A 25904-nucleotide genomic window follows, 5' to 3' on the forward strand; every position below is an offset into this window, starting at 1 on the left:
GTCTATAGACCCTTCTTCTGAGCAACAAAAAGTGGTGGCCCTGGAGATTGCCTAGAACTGGTGGGGGAGGGGCAAATGGCTGCCAGAGAGTGTGGGAGCAGAGCTGGGTGCTGTATAGTTCACAGGGATCCAGCTCTCCAGGGAATGGGTTACTGACACCCACATCCCTCTGCTCCCTTACCTTGTGAGTAATAACCCAGTGCTTTAGCCTGGCCCTAGTCTGGACTCAAAGTGCAGCGAGCCGACTCTGACACATCACTGATGGGTGGGCCTTTCATGCGACATTACAGAAGGCTCTGACTCTTGTCCACTGAAGGCAAAGCCATTTTTCATCAGCTTCCCCAGAGCCCCAGGGAGAGAGCAAGAAATCAATACTATAACGCAAACCAGAGTCTGGTCATTCCCGTAACCGACAGGCCAGGTGAGGCACTCACCGGTCTCTGTGTTCTCGTGCTCCGTGTCTGTGAGCGTGAGGTTGGAGTTGGCCCGGCTGGACAGGCAGGAGCTGCGCCCTGACCGTGTGCTCCGACCCCACAGGCGCACGGGGTGTTCAGGGGACAGCACAGTGTCGGCTTCCAGGTCCGCCTCGGAGCCAGCCCCCATGGAATAGCCGCAGTGTGGGAGGCCGATGTCTGTCCGGTAGAGGGTCCCATGTGGGGGCGTCATCTCCCCGAGCCCCAGCTCACGCAGGGTGAAGTTGGTGCCTGAGGGGAGACAAGGTAATTATGGTGAAGGGGCTGGGAGAGTTTTCCACACCAGAAGCCCCTTATGGCTGGGTTTCCTGCTGTACTCCAAACTCACTGTACAGCCAGCCCCAGCCACCTCCTCGGCATTCAGGGCTCCTTCTGCCCCTCCTTTCCCTGCCAAGTGCTGTGCATCAAAGCTGATTCAAGCTGCCTTCCTCCGTGGAAACTCCGCATTATCTACCTACATGTGTGCAGAGTTCGCTGCCTCTTTCTTCCAGTTCCCTCTGGGAGATGCCCTGCCTCGGTGCTGTTAGATGGTGCCGTTGTTTGCCACTTTTGCTGAAGGTGTCTTCTACACAGGCAGATGCTATATGTCTTGTTTATTTCTAAATTTATGTGTCTCCAGACAAACCCAGTAGAGTGAAGGCACTCAGTTTAACATGTCCGTTAAATGTCATCGAAGTTTTCTGTCTCCCCTCTCAAATAGAACTTGCCAGTAGGTCCAGACTGGGGCAGAAACTTCTTGGATGAGCCCTACATACATCTCTGGAACTAGGGGTTCTTTCCTGGCCAGGCCAGAGGAACTTGGAATGGGAAAGAGTTCAGAGGCTGGCACAGCTGTGATTTGAGGGCAAAGTCGTAAAACCCTTCCATGCTAGTGGGTAAACAATGCGTCAGTATCTGGAGCCGCCAGTTCCCCCCTTTACTCTGCCCTGGCTGTTTTAGCCACTTCTCTTCCACCCTATCCATTATCCCCTAGATCCAGATGCCAGACAATTAATTTCATGTCAGCAGGCCCTGGACCTCAGGGACCTCCGGGTTCTGCTCAGCGGCCAGTCAAATGTTCGGATCCGCTGGGGTATTGGCCTGAGCAAAGGTTACATACGTTGAACCTCACCCCTGTGTGTCATACTGCACTCCTCTCTCACCCGCTTTTCTCCTTCTAAGAACACGTGATGACGCGCACACTGGTGCCCAGTCCCCAGGTCCTTCGCGGGTCTCTGTAGATCCTGAGTCCTGGCTGCTCTCCACCCAGCCATAGCCGCGCTCGCTGGGTTAACCCTCTCAAGAGAGGCCACTCCTAAAGAATGGCTGCTCTGCTTAGTGAAAACTCAAATTTATTTGCCGTAAACAGCCTAAGCCGCATTGATTTCCGTAGGGCTTGCCCTCCGTTCCCTTTTAAGCCAACAGATTTGGCGTTTATACCGATGAGCTATGGCATCCGGATAGAGAAGGGTTGCAAGGTAAGGGCCAACTCGGAGAGTTAGGGATCCCGCTGAGCCAACTGGGTCCTCCGTGAGGTGGGAGAGTCATTTCACCATGTGATCTCTTTTGTGACCTTTGACCTCTTTCTTGAGGAGCCCAGACTATGGGTGGCCATCCTAACCTCTCTCAGAGTCTAACTACACACTCTGGGCTGGAGGTCACCTGAGCTTCCTTCAGTTGGGGGATAACCCATGCCTTGGTCCTTCAAGAGATCTTTTAAGATCCCGGATGGCCGTTAGCAAATGGCACGGCACATGCTTGAGAATGCCTCGATGTTCTTCCCAAGGACCAGAGGGACTCCTTTCCTGGGCCTGCTGCACTAGGCCTGCATCTGAGCCACGGGCTCACTTAGTTCTGTTGAGCACGGGCTGGGTAGGGCTAGAGAAAAGCTTGGAGGCATTTTGTCTGTTGGCCTCCAATGAGGCTCCGAGGTGACAATAGAAAGCATCAGTTCCATGCAAGGCTCTGGTGGCAAGGATACTGTTTACGGTCCTCACTAATCCTCACGAGCACCCTACCATCAGGTGCCATTATCCCTCTGCACAGGTGAGGATGCTGAAGGCTGTAACCAATGCAGAGCCAGAATTCACATCCAGATCTGTCAGATGCCCGGGCATAAGCTCTTGATCATGAGCCAGGGAAGAGCTGTGGAGCCGACAGTTCTCAAGCCTGGGAGGCAGCCTTGCTAGTGGGGCAGCTTTCATGTGGATCCATGCCTGTGGGAGGCAGTGGAAATGAGGCCATAGATGTGTGTGTGTGTGTGTGTGTGTGTGTGTGTGTATGTGTGTGTGTGTGTATGCCTGTATGCTCCCCTTTCTTGTTTGATACATGATTCAATCTGGGGTCACTGTGAGGATTAAATAGCGTTGCTAAAACATGTCTAAATTACATAGCATATGTCTAAATCATGCGCGGCTGATGCCGTCTGTGGAGCGGAGGAGCACAGGGTAGAATCCCCACAGACTGCCATCATCGTGAGGGAACAGGGTCACCTACCGGGATTCACAGAGGCCTGGAGCAGAACAACAGGCTCCTTTGAGACACTACAGTAGGAAGCAATCACGGTTGCAGGATGCTGCTACCGTTCAGATGGACTAGGCCGTGGGTGGGGTGGAGAGGCCGGAGACAAAAAATTCTAGGGAGCCGAGGAGGAAACTGAGGAAGGTCTCCTAGCATTGGGAGTCACTCTCAGGCTTCACTGTGGCTTATGCCTGGATGGGCAGCTCTGGGTTGGACGGTCATCGAGGTCAGTCTTCCAGGACATATAACCATGTCCAGGACTGGGCAGTGGCAGAGGGAAAGCAGACAAGGGGGTTGACTGAGATGTATTCTGGGAAAGGGTGACTAGACTTGGCTGAGGACTGAAAGGAAGAAGGGTGGAGGAGAGTCTAACAGCAGGATATCTCCCAATTTGCTAAGTGGTCCAGTCTAACCATCCCAGGAGCAGCGCTCTCTCAAGGGCACGCAGGCAGCTCACACTGGGAAGGTGCTAAGATACGCTCCTTGAACGGATAAACCTCCAAACTAAGCACTGGTGTTTATTATCACTTGCCTCTGTTATCACTGCTTACAACTTAAAGGTGTCCACCCCCCTGTCCCTCTCACCATGCACCGCAGCAGGGAGACTGCACAAGGTCAGCTAGCACAAGGACCAGGGTAGCAGAAGAGCTTGATTCCAGGCTGGCACCGGAGCCCAGCCTCCAGCCAGCTCTCTGAGTGAGGCAGCTGACCCAGAAAACTTGTCCGTCCCATCAATGAACTGTAGGGCAGACCCTCAGCAGATCCAGGGCCCCAAACAGCAGGAACTTGGATTTCTCTAGAGTCACCTCCTCCTAGAGGAGAGTTTAGAGTCCAAGCTAGAGTCCAGCTTGCCTGCATTTTCATCCAGGCACACACCTGTATCCTTTCGGGGTCAGTCCACACTACAGCACTACAGTGTGCACTCACCTGTGCGGCAGAACTCCTCAGCCTCTTGCGGTACCATGTCCTTGACGCGGCTGCCGTAGGCTAGGCGGGCATCTTGGTCATAGGCCTTCAGGGTCTCACTGGAGCTGTAGGACTTCTGTGGGGCCTTGCCCTCTTCGCTGTCTGCGGAGGAGCTGGTGTAGCGGCGCTCAGCATCGCGGCGCCGGGTCAGCGAGCGGTAGGGCTTCCTCTCCTTCACGTCCATGGCCTCCGGCCCACGCTCTTCCACATCCACGAATTGGGCCCTTGCCGCACTCAGGGCCGAGCGGTCTGCAGTGGGGAAAAGCAAAGCAATGCTGAGCCTCAGATTTGGGTTGGGAGAGGCAATGCCATTGTCTTCCCTGGACCGGAAGTACACCTGGAGCAAAGCGAGTCAAGGACCAGGCTGCTGAGGTGTGGGCAGGCACCATCGCTAACCTGCAGCCAGCAGCATAGGGCACCTCTCACGGACAACCCTTTCTCTTTCTGTTGCTAGGCCTACCTACCTGAGGATACCCCCATGCTTTCCTCTAGGGATGGAGATCAATGGGGCTACAAAGACCAGAGGATGCTGGCGCCCAGTGGTGGTTGGAGGCAGAAGCCTCATCCCTGCTATTTCTCATCTGAGAGAGGACCTGACCCCGAACTTAGGGGCTCTTGGGAGTATCTGAGAAATGATGGACGAGAGCCAGGCTGGGACTTATTTCTTCAGCTACCTCATTAAGTCACTGTAGGTCTGCAGACAACATTACTGTCTCCAGTAGCAATCTTCACACTGATTGAAACTGTGGCTGCTTGATTTCCACACCAGGAGTGTACTGGGGCTTTCGCCTGTCCATATCCTCACCAGTATTTGTTGCTATCCATGTTTTGTTTTTTTTTTCAACGACTGGCCTACATTCTGTGCTACACATTAACACTACGCTGAGATTCTGCTCACCCAGGTCAGAATGGCAGCGGCTTTATTGCTCCAATCTGAAGGCCTGAGAGCTTTTAGATGAATGGCATCTTCATTTCTCCTTCCAGAGTCTTTCTTTAGTCTGGGGCACAGACACAAGCTCTCCCCACCCCTGAACGGGCCAGGAGTTCAGTACAGGAGGAAATCGATGTTTCATTCAAATGATCGACCAGACGATGTGCCTTTCTGGAAGCCTACAACCTCCTCAGTTCTGTTGCACTCGTCACAACAACATGGATGTGCAAAACATTTCCTTCTTCACTGTTTGGCTAGAAAAAATTGGCAGAGCAGGAGCTCTGTGATATACGGAACACAACCGGGGGCTCAGTGCTGGACGAGACTCTGCCAGCCAAAGTGGCATTTAGTGCCTGCCAATAATGCCACTGGTGTTTTGGCGGGGGGGGGGGCGGGGGGTGATATCTTCTGAAAGTTTAAGACGATCTGGGAATTTGTATTTTGAATTGAAATACGTAATTTAAAGATATAATCTTTTTAATTTTTATTTTGCAACATGTTGTAGAACAAACAAAGCCTGATTTGGTTGGAGGACTAGCGGGCTGGCTTGTGGTCATAGGCACCTGCATCAGATCTTCAGACCTTCCTTCCTTCCTTCCCTCTCTCCCTCCCTCCCTCCCTTCTTCCCTCCCTCCTTCCTTCCTTCCTTCTTTCCTCAAAGACTCTCTCCAGGGTAGCTCCTAGCTCTACTCCAGTGAGAGACTGTCCACCCTCTTAATGAACCCTCTAGACCCACTAAGACCAGCCCTATACCCTAAGCTGGACGCCACAATCACTTTGCAAGAAGATGGTCTGGAGTTAGCACTTGGTGTCTTTGGAGGGATTACGGATCCCAAGTGCTTACTCTAGACTTTTCCTGACATATTTTCCTTCGCTGTTCAGAGCATAAACATTTGTGATTTTATTGGTGCTGCATAGAAACCATGAAGCATACATGTGACTATTTTCATGGATCCTGAACCATTCAGCTTCCCACCTAGGCACATGTCATGAGTCAACAGAAGCGAAGTTGGTAATTACTACAGAGACCAAAGTTGTGCCTAGATGCAGTCAATACAAAGTGAATTTCTTGGGGTCTTGATTCTCAAAATGTGCTTGATAATCGGGCAGTGGTTTGACCTAAGACACACAAGAATTAATTCATATGATGAAGAGCCAAATCTAGACTCTAAATTCTGTCATCTTTGAAAAAAATATTTACTTATTTTTATTTTGTGTGCATGAATGCTTTCCCTGAATGTATGCATGTATGTATGTATGCATGTGTATATAGAGCCAGGGTATGTATGTGTACCGAGGGTGTGTCTGGTACCTGCAGAAGCCAGGAGATGGCATTGGATCCCCACATGGAGATTCCAGAAGCATATTCTGTCATCTCTCCAGCCCTTGAGTTCTGCTGTCTTGATGCTCAGCCTCCCAACAATCACTGCCAAGACCAAGTTCTCAGGGTGTGAGAAGCAAGACCACAGGGAAGACCAGAGATCATTCACACTTTCTCTCCTGGGGTCTTTAGAATCCCCTGACTGCAATTCTCAGCTGAGAAACCAACTTGCAATGCATCCCATACATACATTGGTAAGTGAATATATTTATGGAATATGGAAGCAGAAAATCTATAAAAGTTACTTCATGGAAGCTAATGCTTGCTCATAGTTCCCAGGTTAATCTAATAGTTTTTTTAAAGATGTGTGTGTGTGTGTGTGTGTGTGTGTGTGTGTGTGTGTATTTGTCTGTGCGAGCGCACTTACTTGCTTGTGGAAGCCAGGAAAGGGTGTCTCATTTCCCCAGGGTTAGAGTTACAGCTGGTTGTGAGCTACCTGACAGGGGTCCTCTGAAAAAGGAGCAAACACTTTTTAACTATAGAGCCATCTCTCTAGCCCATCAATCTTTAATTTTTAAAAGAAGGCTGATTATAACTCTTTAAATTGATATTAGGACCCAGTAACGGCTTTTGATCCACAGCACTGTTCTGATTTAATCTGTGCTCTGTGGCTTTCCCAGCCCCAGAGTGGGGGAAATGCTGCTGATACGAACACGCACACGATAAAGGTTAGCCATCACGAACAGGCAGCACTAACGCACCCCACAATCACACCAAATTAGCACCAGCAGTAGAAAATATATTTGTAGTGCGAGCCAATATTGACTGGCTGCTTAATTTACCTGCTGTCATAAGTGATCACGTGTCAGATTGCCATGCCAAGCCTGCTATATGGGTCATCGGACTACCTAGAAATCTCAGTCTAGGAAGGTGACTCTCCTGCCTAAGGTCACACGGCTCTGCTAGAGCCAGGGTTATGACCCAGGGAACTGAATTTGCATGTGGTCTGTTGGATGGCTTTGCCCTCCTGGGCTGTGCTGGTTGACTTCCCAAAGCCCAGTTCGTACCATCAATCTGCTTGCGCCCTCTCTGCATCATGACCTAGCTGCCAGGACCAGTCCTAGCTTCACGGCCTAGCTGCCAGGACCAGTCCTAGCTTCACGGCCTAGCTGCCAGGACCAGTCCTAGCTTCACGGCCTAGCTGCCAGGACCAGTCCTAGCTTCACGGCCTAGCTGCCAGGACCAGTCCTAGCTTCACGGCCTAGCTGCCAGGACCAGTCCTAGCTTCACGGCCTAGCTGCCAGGACCAGTCCTAGCTTCACGGCCTAGCTGCCAGGACCAGTCCTAGCTTCACGGCCTAGCTGCCAGGACCAGTCCTAGCTTCACGGCCTAGCTGCCAGGACCAGTCCTAGCTTCACGGCCTAGCTGCCAGGACCAGTCCTAGCTTCACGGCCTAGCTGCCAGGACCAGTCCTAGCTTCACGGCCTAGCTGCCAGGACCAGTCCTAGCTTCACGGCCTAGCTGCCAGGACCAGTCCTAGCTTCACGGCCTAGCTGCCAGGACCAGTCCTAGCTTCACGGCCTAGCTGCCAGGACCAGTCCTAGCTTCACGGCCTAGCTGCCAGGACCAGTCCTAGCTTCACGGCCTAGCTGCCAGGACCAGTCCTAGCTTCTTGACTGAAATGAACTTCTAGATTCAGATCATTTCATTCCATCCCTAGACCCACGTTCACTTCCTTGTGCAGGGGGCACCGTCCCCACCACAAGGGGCATGCCGTTCCTTCCAGGGACAGATAAGCGACTACAGGTATGGAGTCTTCCTTCTCTTTAGGGCAGGCCTGGCCTTCATGGTGCTTGCAGATGCTCACTGAGCCAATCGGGGAACAGAGGCCTGTCTGGCACTTACTTCCTGTGACCTTAGCAAGCTGTCGGCGGTTTGCTTTAGTCGAATACCTCACAACTAAACTAGTTGAATATAAAAACTAAACTAGAGGCGCTGCTTACGTGCGTCCTTTGAATGCAGTGGTCAGTCTGTGCTGCAGGTGTGCATCCCTGCACTGACCAGCGGGGCGGCTGTGGGCAAGACCCTTAACCCATCTAAGCTTTAGTTTCCTTACCAGCAAAGCTTCTTGGCTGCTCAGGGAATTAAATATGTGTCAATACATGCCCCCGGCACACAATTCACGCTCAATATGTATTAACTCTTAACTTCAGAAACCCCATTTTCAAAGGCACAATTGAGAAGGTGTCAACTAGATGTCAGTTACCCTCGAGACAGGAGCACCTCACAGAAATGTATGTTACGACGGCTGCTAAACTAGTGGGTGACAACGCTCCCCACCAGCGTGGCAATTCTGATTGAACACAACAGCTTCAAGGCCAAGAACGCAGCTGCATGCCAGTTCCCAAGAACGCAGCTACCAACCGGGATGTCCCCAAGCAGAGCAGAAGCAGGGAGAGCCTGCCTCCCCCTCTTAACATAGCAATTCAGTAAATATTTATGTTTCTGTACAGATAGGGGGTCAGGGAGAGTTCACACTTAAATTGGCGTTTAGCAGAGCAGGAAGAGCTCGGGTGAGAATGGAATGGTAGAACGAGCTCCCTGGAAGCCTGCAGCAACCTGGGGCTCTTGACAGAAGGCTGGGGAGATGGCGCGCGAGGGTGTTCCCGTGCATGGCTCTGCGATCCACGGATGGGCCGAGGATCAGCGGAGAGAATACATTGCTTCAACACACCTTGTGTTTTTCTTACCCACTACTATGCTTTGAATGGGCTTTGTGTCTCTTCCCACCCCTTCCCGGCCCCTCCTTCACACTGTGGTTGTGTTGATGGTATTGGGGAAGTGATTAGGTTTGGAGGAGGTCATGAGGTTGGGGGCCTCCAGAGGAGATTAGTGGCTTCCTAGGAGAAGGAAGTGGGGTCTAGGCATGTGCCTCCCCCATGTTTCATTCTGCTATGTGACGCCCTCCATCACCTAGTCACAAAGCAAGAAGGTGCTCACTTGATGCTCCCTTGTATGGCATTTCCGGAACTTCACATTTCAAGAGGCAACAGCAATGTCACACCCAGGGCACAGAGTTCCAGAACAATTTGCAATCGGCTGGCATGGGCTACTGTTCTCACGGTCTCCATCTCTGTGACTTGGTTCCATTTTATGGAAGAAGCAGGGGTTTAGAGGAGCTAAATAACCAACTGGAAATGACAGGAAGGTCATCAAGAGTTTGCCATGACTCCTCTCAGGCGCAGGATGAGCTCTGGTCACCTCCGGACTGTGTGACTCTGGAAGGTTCCTCAAGCTAAGATAATAAATAGTTCATTAGATGCTTTGCCAACTGCAATGCTCTATGTCAGTATAAGAGATTAAGAAATTTTGGTTAATGCCATTGTTACTGTCTTCATCATCACCATCATTTTTGTTTCTGTTTCTAAGCAAAATATTCTTAAGAATGCAAACCGTGCGCTAACTTAAGCAGACGGGGACGTTTAAGGGTACTCTGGTGAAAAACGAATATATATCCAAGAAGAAAATAGTGGGCCAGGCTGTAGGCCTCAGGCTCCATAAGGCAGCTGCCACCGTGGCTCCCGCTGACGCTGGTGGTCCGTGTGTGAGGATGCTGCTGTTGGTGGTTTGTGTGTGAGGACGCTGGTGCTGACCACACCTAGGAGCCATCAAGTCCTTGGCACGGGCTCAGCGGCCAGTCTCTCCTAAGCACAACTCTTTGGGAGTCTTCTCTAGCAGCAGCCAAAGCACCGAAAAGGTGCAGTGAGAACGAACCCTCTCTGAGAGAGCCACAGAGCAGTTGGTCACTGTGCTGCTGTCTCCGGAGATGCTCCGGCCAGAAGCCTTGCAATGGCAGCTTTCTGCCTGGCTAAAGTGTCAGCAGAGAGCAGATCAGTGGAAACGGGTAAGTTAGGAACTGCAGATTCCTGTGTCTCTTGTTAGACTCTGATATGCTTATCCGATTTGGTCTATCAGTGGTCAGAGAAAGGGGCTAGGACAGGAGGGCAGGAGAAATGCATGTATTGAGCACAGAGCGTAGCCTTTCCACCCTGCCTTATGCTTCTCATTACAGAGGTCAGGCTGCTCCAGTTAACGCGGTAGACAAAGGACAAGGCTAGGACTTGAACCCAGGACTCTCGGATTCTACACTCAGCATTCAGGATTCATGTGTGTGTGTGTGTGTGGTATATATGACATATGTGTTGCTGCACCTGCCTGTGGAGGCCAAAGGTGGACATTTGCTGGGCTGCTTGATTGTTTTCCACCATGTTCCTTTGAGTCAGGGTCTCTCACGGAGGCTGAAGGTAGGGCTGGTGACCACCATGCTCCAGAGAACCTCATAATGCTGAATAAGTTAGAGGCCGTTCTACGACCATCCCTTTTTTTGTGTATATGTGTTAGGGATTTGAACTCAGGCCCTTAATTCCTTTGAAGCAGGCACTCTTACCACATGTTGATGTCTTGACTTTGGTTTGGTGTGGTTTCCCTTCATATGGAGCTGGTTTTAGAAGGATCGGAAGGTTTGAGCAGGTGTGTGGAAATGGGGGAGGCCAGGGGAGGAGATGGGGTTCAGAATAGCATTTTGGAGAGGAAAAGACCCAACGGAGACATAAATAAAGGGACCTGCACTTAGAGTTCAGGGGCAGAGGTCTTGCTTAGCATGTGCAAGGCTGTGGGTTCAATGACCACCATTGGAAACAAGAAGCTAAGAGAAGCCATGTCTGCAATCGGTTTGTGTTGTGCACAATGGCACACACCTGCAATTCCAGCATCTAGGAGGTAGAACCAAGAAGAACAGGTGCCCAAAGTCAGCCAGCCTTGGCTACACAGAGAACTAAAGCATGGCCTGGGCTACATGAGACTCTGCCTGAAACAAACGAAACAAGTAAAGAAACAAATAAAACCCCTGCTCACTTAATGCCTCCTCAAGTCCTGGTTACTGTGTGCATATTATTCCCAGTTCCCACGGCAACAGTGCGAGCTAGGTGTCATTCTCTTATTTTATATTTTCTCTTGTTCTTGTTTTAGCGATGAGATAACAAAAGCTCAAGGGGGTAAAAGTGAATTACTCTAGATCACATGGTTCTCTCATGTCTGGGTCTATATTTGAAACAGAATAAGTGTTGAAAAGCCAAGAAAAGCATTGCACACCTAGCACCACAGGCTGAGTCACCAGGTACCTCATTGCCAAATCACCCTTTTTTATTTCAGTACTGCAGAGGCACAAGCTGGCACCGCAGGAGTCTCCCTCCACCTCCCTCATGGTATCCTCCCTCCTCTCCAAGTGCTGAAGTCTTATCTAACTGTTCAAGCTTCACTTGAAGCATCAGAGGTTGAGCCCGGGACGCGTGCGTGCTTAGCTTGTGATCCCCAGGAACCTCTGTTCAGCAGGCAATTCAGACGGGGGGGAAGACAAGGGAGAGTGTCCCAGGGCCACCAGGCCAGGCTGAGATAGGCCAGAAGCAGAAGAAGGTCAGGGTCTTCTGCCAGGGACCAGAGTGGTGTCTAACGCAAGGACGTGTCTAAAGCCACCATGGGGATGAGCGCGATTGAGGGCTTTGAGGTCAGAAGAGACAAGCGGCACAGATTAGTGACTTCCAAACAGTCCCGATAAACTGGAAATGTACCTCATGCTACAGCCCCAGGCCCACATACATTATAAACGTCTCATGTGCTTGTGTGTGCCCTTGCACGCGTGTGGAGGGCAGAGGTGTGTATGGTTTGGCCTCTTCTGTTGCTCTCGGCTCCACATTTTGAGGCAGGGTCTCTTGCTGAACCAAGAGCTCACTGGTTCACCTAGGCTGGCTAGACACCGAGGCCCCTGGATCCTCTCGTGCCTGCCCATCCAGCGCAAGGGGGATCTGAACTCAGGTATTTGTGCGCACACAGCAAACATTTTACCACTGAGCCGCCAGCCTAGCCCATACATTACTAACTAAACCCCGAACTTTGTGAAACCTTGCTAAATCTTACAGCAAGGGTGGAGTTTGGTATTTTAAAGTCCATTCTACTTACATGAAATTGTAATGAGCTGCCAACTGACATGAGAACACACAGGTGTAGGTCACGACGTGAATGAATGACCTTGAGCAGAAAGGAGCCAGGTTATTCCTGGAGTTCAGACTATGGGGAGAGAAGATGTGGGAGACAAAGCCTGCAGTGTGGAGCGGACCTCCTGCTAGAAGAGGTACATTTTCATAATATCAGCGGACAGGAAAAGCGGAGTGCATGCAGCAGAGAACTTCTCAACGAGGTCCTTAGGGAGGGTACCTTCAACTGGGTTCAGAGACACTCATGCCTGCCCCAGCAGGGTAGGGTTCAAACTGTCCGGGAGAACGAGCTGGGTGAGTGCGGGGCTTGTGCAGAAGGCTTGTCTCAGAAACAAAGTATCCATATCTGGGGAGAAGCCCACATCTGGACCTTTGAGATGGCCTCCAGTGGTATTTACATAGAGGCGGAGCATCGAACATCTGAGAGGGAGACATCCATAGACAGCAAGGCCTCGGATGCCAATAGGTCTTCCCCCCTCCATAGCCCACAGGGGAGAGGGCTGTTATCACCTGCTTACCCAAACGCAGTCAGGAAATTGACTGAATTCCTGCTGGGCTGAAGTTTTATCAGTTTTGCTTAACATAAGCAGAGGGTGGTATTTTTAGTTCTCTGTGTGTCAGAAAGGCCCCTAAACATTTTGGAGCTAACATGTGTTCTGCAGAATGAAGGTCCCGGGGAGTCCTGGGCACGTACAAAAGCATAAATCTTACTTTCCTTAGTCCTTCAGCGATTGCTCTTCGAATCCTTTGTTTTCAGCTGGAATAGGAAAGGCATGATCCTCAGCCTGGTGCCAGATCTGTGCTGCACTCTGCAGACCAGAATGGGAGGCGTCTTTTCCCCCCCATGTTAGGGATTTGAGAGAAAAAGGCTTGCAGGGCCAAAGGGATGCACACGTTCATGACACCAGGACGGACCCTAGAGCTCTGGCTTCTGCATTTATGCCCCCCATTACACCCCGAATACATTTACATAGCCCTGTTACTGGGGGGATCCCTCACCATTTAAATAGGGGGGCAGTGCTGTTGACAGTGCTGACTAAGAGCAAGGTATTCTCATCTATTTCCCCACTGAAGCCGCACCATACCCTATCCGCAGTTTGCAGAGGAGAATCCTCTTCCACTTTAGGAAGAGGGTATGGGTAGGCGTCACATCTCAGCTGTCCTGCCCCAAGCACAAACTTTAAACCGACCTATACTGCTTCCCCCTGCTCATCCCTGTTCTAATTTGTGCTGATGCTCTGTCATCTCATTTTTGATAGCTCCAGCTCCTCCCGCGGTCCACTTGGCCTCTGGTCTGCTCACAGCAGTTTTTGGTAGCCTGGCACTGAGTAGCACTCTGGGCCAGGGAGAGGGCTCCACTGGGAGTGAGCTGGCTGGAGTGTGGCCCTGTGCCCAGCCTGGCTGTGGGGACATCTCTAATCAGTGGCTGCCAGGCAGATGACAGATGGTGCCACTATTTGCCGGAGTCATCTTGCCTCCTGTTGGAGGTTTGTCAGAGGCCAGGCATCAAAGGACAGAGACTCTGATCCCGAGCCAGAGGGTTCCCCTTCAAAGGGCTGGGCATGTCTAGGACTCAGGGACACAGCAGGACGTCAGTCTGCAGGAGGCTTTAGGATGGCTGTGCTGTCTACAATCCTGCTCCGTCCAGGTTTTGCTCCCGAAGCCACAGATCAGTCCAAGTCCCTCTTACAGAATCTATCACTGCAGAGCCCAGACAAAAGGCAACGGGTGCTTGATGTCCCTTGGTCTCATTTCTACTGAGTTGTCATTACGTGACCTCCACTCTGGAGACTTGGCTATCTGGGGACAGCTCTGCTTACCAGCTTTTACTTCCTGTTATGGAGTCAAAAATCTGCCTCCTTTCGGCTTCCTTCCTTCTGTAGGCCTCAGCTCTATTCCCTGGGAGTCTAGGAAATATGTCTAGTGTTTTGTTCCCCAGAATAATCCTTCCAGACTGAAGATAGGGCCAGTCTGTGTCCTTGAGTTCTCTGTCAGAGACAGAGACCTTGAGTCTCTGATGGTCTTCAAGTCCCTGCCTTCTTGGTAATTTTCCCCCAGGTCTATCTTCCTTAGGATCCTCTCCCTTTTTTAATCTGGCCCTTATAAAATCCTGGGGTGCGGACTGCGGAGCTGGATTGGATTTGGTCTCCAAGGAACCACAAAGCTGTCAGAAGGTCAAACACATCTACTCTTGAGTCCAGCACAGAGGAGGCAAAGGAACCATGGACACAGATGGCCTAAGGACAGAGATGGGACCCCTAAAACTCTAGACTTCTGGTGTATGGGGAGATGATCTCTGAACTCAGCCACCAGGCTGATTCTGGAGTGACCCAGTGGACCAGAGAGGAATATCTTCTTCATTGTCTCTTGCTTTCCCATGGGAAGCCACTGGGGCCTTGAGAGACTGATGCCCTCTCTTTCCACTGCATTCTTCTCCATCCTCCCCAGGAGGCCGGTCCCATTCACTTCTCAAATCTTCCCGGACTCCAGTTTTTTTCATGAACACCACCTTGAGACATTCCCTACCTCTGTCAAAGTTCACTGACTAGTATCTCTGTTCTTTCTCCCAGGAAGCCCTGGCAAGAATTGAGGCGGCAACTCAATGTACTGGGGTGCCAACTACGCATGAAGTTTTCCTTTTTCCAGACTTTCCGTGGGCTGGGTCTAGACCTGCCCTATGAAATATTCAGAGTCGAGTGGAGACACTGGTTGATTGAACACGTCCTACTGAGGCCAAGCCTTAGCCTGCAATTACCCTGGGCTCCCACCAGGCCTCCTCCTCAGCGGATGGGGAGGGGGAAACTGAGGGTGCTACCAGGCTCTCAGGGCAGCAGGCAGCAGTTCAAGGCTTCTAGAAACAATAAATCATTCAGTGAACTCAATGGCTATAACGCTGTGGGCTCAGAGCCTATGGGGACTGACATAGGATCAGAGTGTGGCAGGGGCAAGAACGTCGCTTGTTTTAAAAATGTGTTTTTGGTTAATTCTTTGAGAATATCATACAATGTATTTTATTCTACTTCCTCCTCCCCTCAGATACATTCTTTGGGACTGTCAATTTATCATCTATATTTCTTAACTACTTTTTCATTGGTTATTTCTGTGGCTGTCCTGATATGCAGGTAAGTTACATAAATTCTTTTAATTGCATCAAATCCAAGTTTATCTGAGTTGATATTTTAATTGTTTACTATGTTTATCTACTTAATTACTGTGTGTGTGACTGGGTTTGTCATGGTGCAAGCCTGAAGGTCAGGGGTCACCTTCTAGGAGTTGGTTCTCTCCTATCATGTGTAGCCCACGAATAGAACTTGGGTTGTCAGCCTTGTAGGCAAATGACTATACCTGCTGAGCCACCTTGATGGCCTAATATCTCAAAAGTTTATGTTTCTTTAATCTCCCTGTTTTATGATTGGGCATCTCCATAGCCACCTGTTCCTATTTCATTTAATAATTTTTAATCCTTTAAAAAGAACTTTGTATTTACTCTGTGTGGCTTTCACATCATGCATCTTGATCAGTTTTGGTCAGCCCATGGGCTCTCCCCATCCTCACCACCAGCCAGGAACTTCCTATTTTTCTCACCTCTGCTTTCAGGATCCTCTCCTCAGTCACTAAGCACCTGCTCAGGTGGCTGGAGCCCCAGGTCCCACTAGCCTAGCCTTTCCAAGACGTACATTCCACATCCCAATTTCTCTTTAGATAACACCTCCCTGGAATCAATATGAGTCCTGAGATTTGAATATGGGTAGCAACAGCCTGGGATTCCATGGGATTTGGTGTTATAGTGAGGGAGGCTGAGGCACAGCTACGGTCCAGAAGTGAGGGGTCAGAGGCTGAGTCCTTCCACAGCCTCAGTCCGCCATACAAGATGGTGAGTATCATATCTGTGTCTGAGGACTTCCCTGATCTTTAAGAATGCATGCGTGTATGTACACACACACACACACACACACACACACACACACACACACACCCCACAAGGAGAGAAAGTTGGCTGTCAAGTGTCAGAATTTCTGTATGGTGCATGCACTACAGCATCCCTTAGGCACACAAGGCTGGTTGGTGATGGTGCCCCAGAAAGGGACATCACATGGAAAGCAAGGCAGAGAGAAGTAAGTGGCTTTGGCAGAATCTCACTTGTGTATCTGGGTACTCAAGTTTGGAAGCGGTGGAGGAAAGTCCTTTAATGATGGGAAAACCCTAAGTGCCTGAAGCTGCCTCCATTTCCAGTCATTAAGGTAGATATTAGGGCCCTCTTGCCAGTAGCTGGGTGGCCAGGCAATTTTCATTTCAATAATTAGCCTCTGTAAGTCTCACAGAACTGGAGACAGATAAAGGCAGGACCAGCCTCTCACAAAGCTAATTGTGCCCAGAGTTGTACACGCCTAATCAAGCCGTGCACTGCCTCCATCCCTTTCATCCAAAGGCTCAAAAGACTTTGCCATCAGTAATTAAGCCTCCTAAGTGTCTTAAGGAAAGGAATTCTCCAGGGCAGTCAGAATGGAGAACACGCTGCCAGGGTGGAGGTTGTAGAGAAGGCAGCCGTGGTGCTAAGTGCTAGAACAGGAGGGAGCCAAAAATGGCCTTCAATGGCTACTCACCTCTGAACTTTCTGCCACAACAGGGTAACTGTTGTTACATAGTGGATAAAGGTATGCCACAACAGGGTAACCCTGTTACATAGTGGATAAAGATGCAGGCTTTTTTTTTTTTTAATCAAAAGCACCATACAAACAGGAAAAAAAAAAAACTGGTAAGTCATCCTTCCCTGAAATTCTTGGGTTTTACAAAAGTCTGTGGAGGATGAAAAGTTAAGCTACAAAGTGGAAGAAAATTTGTGCAAACCACCCGTCGACAAAGGCCTAGTAGGGAGATCCCACCAGGAACCCAAAACTCAAAACTAAAAACAAACACTCCAAAGAGATGAGTAAATATCTTACCAAGGAGGCTATACAGATGGCAGAGAAGCCCAGGGGGGGCGGAAATGCTTAGCTTTGTTAACCACCAAGGAGATGGGAATTGAAATCACTATGAACTATCGCCCTACACGCATCACCGGGGCTAAAATGAAAAATAGCAACAACTCTCAGAGAAGACAAGGATGCAGAGAAGCTGGCTCACCCGTGCATTGCTGGTAACAATGAAAAATGGCACAGTCCCCCCCCTGGAAAATAATTTGGCAAATTGCTTAGAAAACGGAGCATGCAATTACGGGACAAGCTAGCAATTGCACTCTTGGGCGTTTAGCCCTCAAAAATGGAAACTTATGTGCACGCAAAGGCCTACATGACAACATGTACTGGGGAGATACTCTGAATGGCCAGCAGCTGGAAACGGGCCAGACGTCGCTTGACAGGGGATTGGTTCTATCAAAGTAGAATCCCACGGAATACCACTTGATGACAAAAAGGAATGACGTAATGACGACACCCATGAATCTCCAGGGACTTATGCTAAGTGTGTGTGGGTGGGAGGGGGCAGCACAGAAATCGAGCACTTCCATAACATTTTGGAAACGCCAGTGCTTCAGGAGGAGAGACCAGAGAGGGATCGGGTAGAGCGAGGCTGCAAAGGGCATCGTGAGGGAAGTCTGTGCTGAAGGACGCTGCGCCACCTCTCCTGCAGACTCAACTGTCCCTGCCGTCGCATTCCGTAGAACTAACCAAGGACTCTCACGTGAAGTAAGAAACGGGGGTAAGGAAATGGAGTGTCCCAATGCTAACATTCTGGCGGTGACATGTGCTCTTGTGTTACCGGCTTGCAAACTTTGACCGGAGAAACCGTGTAAGGGACGCACAGAGTATCTCTGCGTTATTTCTGTATGTGCACCACAATTAGCTCAACAAAATATTTTTAAATAAGGGTTTTGAGCCGATGCATTTGAACGCTAAACCTGCTTATGTGCTCCTGTGCTCATTTGAACAAATAGAGTACCCGAGCCTCAGTTTCCCCATCCACAAAATGAGGGTAGTGCCTGTCATTCTGCAGGGCTGTCCTGAGGTTTAGATGAGGTAACAGAAGTATAGAAGTACTCCACTCTGGCCCTGGCACAGAGCAAGGGCTCAGTCAACAGCGGGTGGAGACCACGCCTCTTTATCCAGGATAATTGTTTCTGTACCTTAGCCCAGTTCAGTAATCACCTGCCCTTTCTCCTTTCTGCCCATCTTCCTCTGAAGAAAAGGTTATTTTTGGTCAGTGTTCCTCTTTAGAGACCAGATGACACCAGGTGCATTTGGGGAGGTCTGACTTCAGACGCCATGTCACCTTGATAATGCCAGGATTGACAATGACAGAGCCTGGGGAGTCTCGTTACCACGGACAACGCTGACATCTTAGGATTCGAGCCACAAAGGCACACGCTGCATGTCATTTCTTTTCTATGTGATATCTTTTTCCCTAAGAAGAAAGCAAGTGGCCCAGCTTCATATTTACCCAACCCTGGGTGTCAGTATTAATGCAAACACCACAGGGCATGACGTCTCGCGTTTCTTCCCAAATCTCCAAGTTGGCCCTGGAACCTGGGTAAGCTGATAGACAGCTAAAGTAACGACTCCCAATGAATCACATCTCCTTGTATTCAAACCCTGTGCACCCTAACCCTGCCTCCAGGGTTGGCCATGTGTCCTCCATCTTGTGGACCCTAAGCCTAAAAACAAACTCAAAGCAGAGGCAGGGAAGACCCTTGAGTATCAGGGCTTGCCTTTTCTTACTGCTGTTGGGCAATTAGCAAGATACAAAGGACTTTGGATCTTGCTGCTAAACCCAGGCCTGAGCAGCAAGCTTTCACTGGATTTAACCACATGTGTGAACCCCTAAGCGCACTCACCTAGCCAGCTCCATGACCTTCAGAACCAATGGATGATTAGTGTAAGTTACTAGATGTTGGAGTAGCATATTACACGGTAAAGAGAAATTGCTATAAGCATTACTATAATTTCCATATCATAGGTGAGGCAAATGAGTGAGACTCAGATGATTCAAGTGATAAACAGCCCTGTAGAACTTGTACACCTCTCCCTCGTTTTTGTATGATTTAAGCTACCCCCTTCCAGAACTTACTGCTTATATTGGTATTAGTCTATATTTAAGCGACTTCTTAGCCATATGCTCTAAGCTGTGTGTTCCCAAGCCCCTCAAACAGTAGACACTTAATATATAGTGATTGGTTAACTGGATAAAAGCGTACTATCTCTGAGTAGCTGGGCTATCTCAGGCAGGAGACTCACATTCAGGGAGGAGGACCCTGTTGCCCAGTTGCATAGCTAGCAGGGCCTGAACTCTGGCGAAACCCTGCTCTTCTAGCCCAGAGTGCAAAGGTCTGCCCTTCAATTTTCCATGCATCCCGAGGGTGAGACAGATGAGGAAATGAGTAACTGCCCCCACAGTTAGGAGGGAACGCTCCTGGATGAATTCCATATGTTTCGGGAATGCCAATCTCCGTGCTCAGAGGATTCTGATCAAAACAAGCTTCCAGCTGGAGCAGAAGCATACCAGTGCGAACCCCACTGCTTGGGATGGGAGATACCAGTCAGCTGAAATCCAGGGTGAACGTGCGCCGACCACCCCATGCAGACCCAGAAACAGGACTCCTAACCTGCAGACTCAAGGCACAGAACAGCCCCGTCTCTCCTCAGCCCTAGGTCAGGCTGTACGTGAGATCAGCTTCAAATGCCTGCATCCTTTTGTCCCGCCCTCCTGCTCTGTTTATTATACCGAAGTGATGCTCTCAGAATGTCCCTAACCACTGGGTCCCAAGAACCCGGACTGTACCTGAGATGGTTTTTACTCTGACAGCAGCTGCCAGGCACCGAGACCAAGCTGTATCCTTCTGTTGCCTCCACGAGCTCCCGCGAACTGTCTCCTGGGTGGCTGTGGCGTCTCTCTGCCTTTTAGGAGGGTCTTGAGTTAGTCCCCTCGGTGGGGAAGCTCTGGCCCTTGCCCTCTTCCACCGTCTAATGTTACACTTGGGTCACGGCAGCCTGGCTTCCCGGGGACTTTGTTCTCTTGATCAGAGACCTAAATTTGTTTTCATTAAGAAATGCTGCCCGTCACTCCGTCAAGTCTGCCCTTTTGGGTTGTTAACCTCAATTAATGGTGCCAGCCTTGGAGGCCACTCTGCAGGAGAGGGAGGGGGCAGGCCACTTGGTCTCAGCAGGCTGGATTACAGGGGCTGCGTCTGACTTTGACTAGGCAGCAGAAACCCCCATTTACCCGGCTGTCTTCTTAATAGACCACCCACCCACACTACTTTAGAGAGGGGCAGCTGTGGCCACCGAGAGCCCTCACTCTGGGGTCAGGATTCACATCCCTGCTCTGCCGTGTCCTAGGGTATGCCATGACACTCCCTCCTTTCCCTACCTCCCGCTTTCCTCCTCCTCTCCAAAGTGGAGACACTGATCCCTCCTTTCCCTACCTCCCGCTTTCCTCCTCCTTTCCAAAGTGGAGACACTGATTCTACCCCTCTGCTGGGGCAGCTGCTGATTTAACAAGGCAAAGCACTTAGAACAGACCACAGCTAACACTTGGTGGGCTCCCCATTCTGCCCTGTGTGTGTGTGTGTGTGTGTGTGTGTGTGTGTGTGTGTGTAAGGAATATAAGGAATATGCATATGTGTGTGGATGTGAGGTCATTCCTCAGGAACTGTCCACCTCATTCTTTTGAGACAGGGGCTCTCACTGGCCTGGAACTTGCAAAGTAGGCTAGTCACACCACAGCTAGTCACACCACAGCTAGTCACACCACAGCTGGACACCTGGTGATCCCTAAGACTTCCGGTCTCTGCTTCCCCAGCACCCGGATCCACAGTTCACGTTAGTGTTTATTATTATTATTATTATTATTATTATTATTATTATTATTTTATGTGAGTCCCAGGGAACAAACTCAGGTTCCCGTGGTTACAAAGCTAATATGTTCCCGATCGTCCAGTCTTCCCAGCTCTGGAGCTGGCTGGTTCTCATCCTCACCGCAAAGTTCTCACGACAGCTCGTATTCAGTTCTGGCTTTCTCCACCCACTCATCCATGCCATGAGACACAAACAACTCCCTTTAGCGGGACTTAGTCCTTCCTTTCGCCATGGGATGAATATCTATTGGGACCCTCAATATACTCTGATTAGTGATCAAATACAATGTGATAAGGATCTAGACAATGATTGTGAGCAGACATGATCTGGCTTGAGTCTCACCTTTGAACATGGTTGGCAGAAGCCACGGTAAATCACCCAGGCTTTGCCTTCTCCTTGCCATGGCTGTTATTTTCCTGATGACCTATGCCAGTGTCTGACTGGGCCCTGCAGAGGCACAACGTGGCAGTGCCTTCCCAGCAGAGCCCCTGGTATCGTCCAGCTCATGCCAGCAGGGAAGAGAGGGAGCCCTCTCTTCCAGCGACCATCCCAGGTCACCGTGCCGATCCATCCTCTCTGGGAAACCTGAACCACCTTCAAAGAGGAGCTTTTAATTGGCTTAGGCTCCGTGCCCACTGCAAAACAGCTTCCAAAAATAGGATTCGTGCCCCTCCCACTCCACACAGCCGGTCAAGCCCCACGTCCTGAGCAAGTGGCTGGACACTGGCCCGCCTTGCAGAGACTTTCCTGAGATGTGCCCTTGTTATGACTAGGTCCTGTCTCTTCTTAGTCCCATGAATTTAAGAAATGGGTGCTCAGCTCAGGTGAGCCTCGGGTGAAGAAAGAATTGAGAAGGGCCTGGCCAGTGATTCTTCCAGATAATATGCAGGCTTAACAGTTAAAACTATGACGAGAGATTGGCTTTGCATTGCCAGATGGCCCAGGCCTCCCTGAGAATACACCAGGCTGAGGCCTTACCTGGACCCACCACAGCTAGTCCCACCACAGCTAGTCCCACCACGGCTAGTCCCACCATGGCTAATCCCACCACGACTAGTCCCACCATGGCTAGTCCCACCACGGCTAGTCACACCACGGCTAGTCCCACCACGGCTAGTCCCACCACGGCTAGTCCCACCACGGCTAGTCCCACCATGGCTAGTCCCACCACGGCTAGTCCCACCACGGCTAGTCACACCACGGCTAGTAACACCATGGCTAGTCACACCTACAGCTAGTCCCACCATGACTAGTCACACCACGGCTAGTCACACCACAGCTAGTCACACCATGGCTAGTCACACCACGGCTAGTCACACCACAGATAGTCACACTACAATGTCAGTTAACTTGAGACTACACTGAGCAGCAGGTGTCACAGGCTCCTTCCAACAGGTCAGAGGTCAGCAGGAGGAGTACAGAGTTTCTCTCAGGAGAGTTAAATCCAGAGCTGGCTTTGTGATCATTGGCAAATGGCTATACTACACATTGCGACCCAAATGTTGGCTTTTTCTTACTGGTCACCTTGTAGGTACCTGGTGAAGCTTGCTCGCCACATCCTTACCATCTTATACAAACCCCATCTCTGGTGGGCAAGGACTTGCCCTATACACTCTAGGTCTTTGTGTTATGTGTATGGTACATTTGTGTGTGTGAGGATGCAAGTGTATACAGGCCAGCGGATGCGGGGGACGGAAGACAATTTTGCACTCTATGCTTCAGGCAGTATCTCTATACTTGAGACAGGGTCTCTCACTGACCTGGAGCTCACCTAGTAAACTAGGCTGTCTAGGCAGCAAACCTGAGCTCTTCCTGTCTCTGCCTTCCGAGCATTGGGATGGCAAGCATGCACTTCCACACTTGGAAAAGGCTTTACACCAGCTCTAGGAAGTCAGCCCACATCCCCATGCTTGCAAGGCAAGCGCCTGGCAGACTACCATCACCCCTTGGCACCACCCCGCTTTCAAAGGAAAATGGCATGCAGAGGTTTACATAGTGAACCTCAACGTCTCGTTTCAACTTGACTAGGAGGAAGGTTTACAGCCAGAGACGTTGAGAGTGTGTCGCACCAGCAGGTACACATGGCCTCGAAACTGTGCAACACAAATATGCGTTATTCCCATTGAGTAAATGAAGCCTTGTCCCAGGTCACATAGCTGGCAGGAGGTGGAGCTGGGATTTGATCTTTTCCTCCGAATCCTAGTATCCCTTCCCCTAGGCTGTAGCTGCCTCTTTCACAATAGCCTGTGAGAGACTTTCCCTGATGCGGGACAGGGGCCACAAATCGGCAGAAGCAATCAGGCCGGTGGTATTTAAAGACCCGCCTATTTGAAAAATATAACGACAAGCAGTTGAGAATAAATGCCAAACCTCTGACTGGTTAGAAACACCACCTGGGGGCACAGAGTTTTCCCGTAGTGATGGAGGCTTCCTGCCGAAATGCAACAGTGTTGCAGACACTTGTGCAGAAGCGAGGCAGGCTGGGAGCTGGAGGAGGCAGGGACTGGGGAGAGCTGTGGAGTTTGACAAGTTCTGGTCCCGCATCTAGTTTTCTGCAGGGCACATCTCTGAAGGCATGACCAGCCATCCTCCTGAACGAGAAGCCAAGGCCCAGAGATACTGAGTATATATATATACAGATATATATATATATATATCTGTATATATATACATATATATGTATATGTATACATATATATATATGCTACATATAAGTTTTAGCTCCTGTATGCTTCTGTTGCCCACACCACAGGTACTGCCTGGGTTCTGTGAGTTCAAGCCTTGCATCACCGTTTCCTAAGGACCTCATCTGAACTAGTTTGCATACACCATGGGATACCCCAATGGGGTTTCTGTAGTCCAATCCTGTAGGGTCACACTGTCTAGTCAGGAACCAATCCAGTAGCCCATCCCCACCTGAGCTCCTGCAGCAGTGAGGCTTCACTTGGCTAAATGAAAGAAGAGCTAGCCTGGCTTCTTCAGGAAAAACTGATCCTTGGGAGAGTTGGGAGGGGGCAGTGGGCATGTGCCAGTCCCTGGCATTAGGGAGACAAAAGAAGGATCAGATTATTGGCTCCAGGGCCCTCATCTCTAGACTAAACTGGGTGGGCGCTCAATTACTTCTTATGTGCTTTACCTGCGTGTTCTTCTGGGGTTTCACGTGTATTGCCAGATGATTGGTTAAAAGCAAGCTGGGAAAACTACTTCACTGACAGTGATTTGGCCTGGCCTCAGAGGGAGCTGTACAGAACACTGGCATTTCAGCTGGGGTAACCTCACTCCTTCATTCTTCATTTTCACATTCGGGAACTCTATCATGAACAACAGCTTGATCGATATCTTCTGGGCCCCTTTTATGAGCTAGTTAGCACTCTAGGCTGTAGAGATACAGAACAACAACAACAACAACAACAATCTCCCATGTTGCCTGGCTTCTCCCACCCTCTGGAAGCTTCTCCTCAGCCTTCAGAGTACTTTTTCTAAAAAAGACTGAGATCACAATCATGGCCCTGTGGTAGCATCATCCAGCTAAATGGGAGGAGAGCTGGCCTGGCCCTACTTTGATGGCTTGGTTACTCCACTGACCAGTTACAGCCACAGCAGCTAGCAGACTGTCAGAAATGCAAAGCCTCAGGCTCCACTGCAGAGCTCCTCAGCCTTTATCTGAAATTAGACCTTCAGGGTCCCGTTGTGACCCCCAATATCCTAAGACCTGGTGACACATGCTCATATCCTCTCATCCCTGTTTTCAAGCATACCCCTCTTAAGACCACTCTGTCCCTACCTCTTCCCGTCTCCTTCAGCATCTAGCCACACTGCCTTCTGCCCAGAACATCTTCCCTTCACACGGGCAGCTGAATCCTCGCAAGGCAGTCTCCCATGTGCCTGGGGTTCCCTTGACTCCCCTTTTCCCTTCCATATGACCCTCGAGGCCTAGCCTCCTCTCTCCTGGAGTGCAGGGCTCAGCAGTTGCTCTGCCACGTATGCAGACATCCGCCTGTTACACATATGGAGAGTTACACATGTTACACATCTGCCTTGTTACACATATGCAGAGTCCAGGAAGAGTCAGGCATGTGCCTCTACTTCCCTTCACACCCATTCTTTCAGATCTCACCTCAGTCTCTGTACCTCCAGGCCAGCGGTTCTCAACCTGTGGGTCAAGACCCCTGTGGGGGGGGTGGGGGTGGGGGATTGTGTGTGTCAAATGACCCTTTCATAGGGGTCACCTATGACCATAGAAAAACACAGATCTTTACCTAACAATTCACAACAATAGCAAGATTACAGTCATGAAGTAGTAAGGAAAATAATTTGATGGTTGGGGGCGGGGTCACCACAGCAGGAGGAGCTGTGTTACAGGGCTGCAGCACTAGGAAGGTTGAGAACCCACTGCTCTAGGTCCTGGGGTGCAGAAAGGATTTAGAGATTGCCTTGGGAACACGCAGTTCCGCCAGAAAGACAGACTGCCAGACTTGTGAGTACAAACACATGTTCTCAGCACAGATCTGTAAATAGGATGTTTATTAACCCGAACCCTTTTGGAGGCTACTTAGAAGCAAGGAAACCATCACTGTCTCCCCTCCTCCTCCTAATGGTTCCCTGAGGAATAGCCCCTGGATTCTAAGTCATGCTCTCAGAAGCCTCAGTTATGTGAATGGACCTACCTCTGTCCATCCTGTCAATAAACAAAGTAACACATTAGTTATTACCAGCAAAGATGTGCTGAACACTTACTTTGTGCCAGGCCATCAAGGCTATTATTTTAATTTATACTCCAAATAAGCCCTGCTTGCTGCCCTCTCTGTGGCTTCT

At 50.1% G+C, this 25904-nt stretch overlaps 1 protein-coding gene across 1 annotated transcript in view; it reads right to left on the minus strand.

Annotated features, from left to right (window-relative positions):
* Tenm4 (teneurin transmembrane protein 4) overlaps positions 1 to 25904 on the minus strand; it is a 699176-nt gene that overhangs the window by 368577 nt on the left and 304695 nt on the right. The window contains 2 exon segments of the mRNA XM_087901469.1: positions 435 to 704; positions 3900 to 4187. Of these exon segments, the coding sequence (XP_087757595.1) occupies positions 435 to 704; positions 3900 to 4187 (558 nt within the window).

The sequence above is a fragment of the Myodes glareolus genome, chromosome 24 (assembly GCF_982192425.1).
Source record: "Myodes glareolus chromosome 24, mMyoGla1.1, whole genome shotgun sequence".
In the NCBI taxonomy this organism is placed as follows: domain Eukaryota; kingdom Metazoa; phylum Chordata; class Mammalia; order Rodentia; family Cricetidae; genus Myodes; species Myodes glareolus.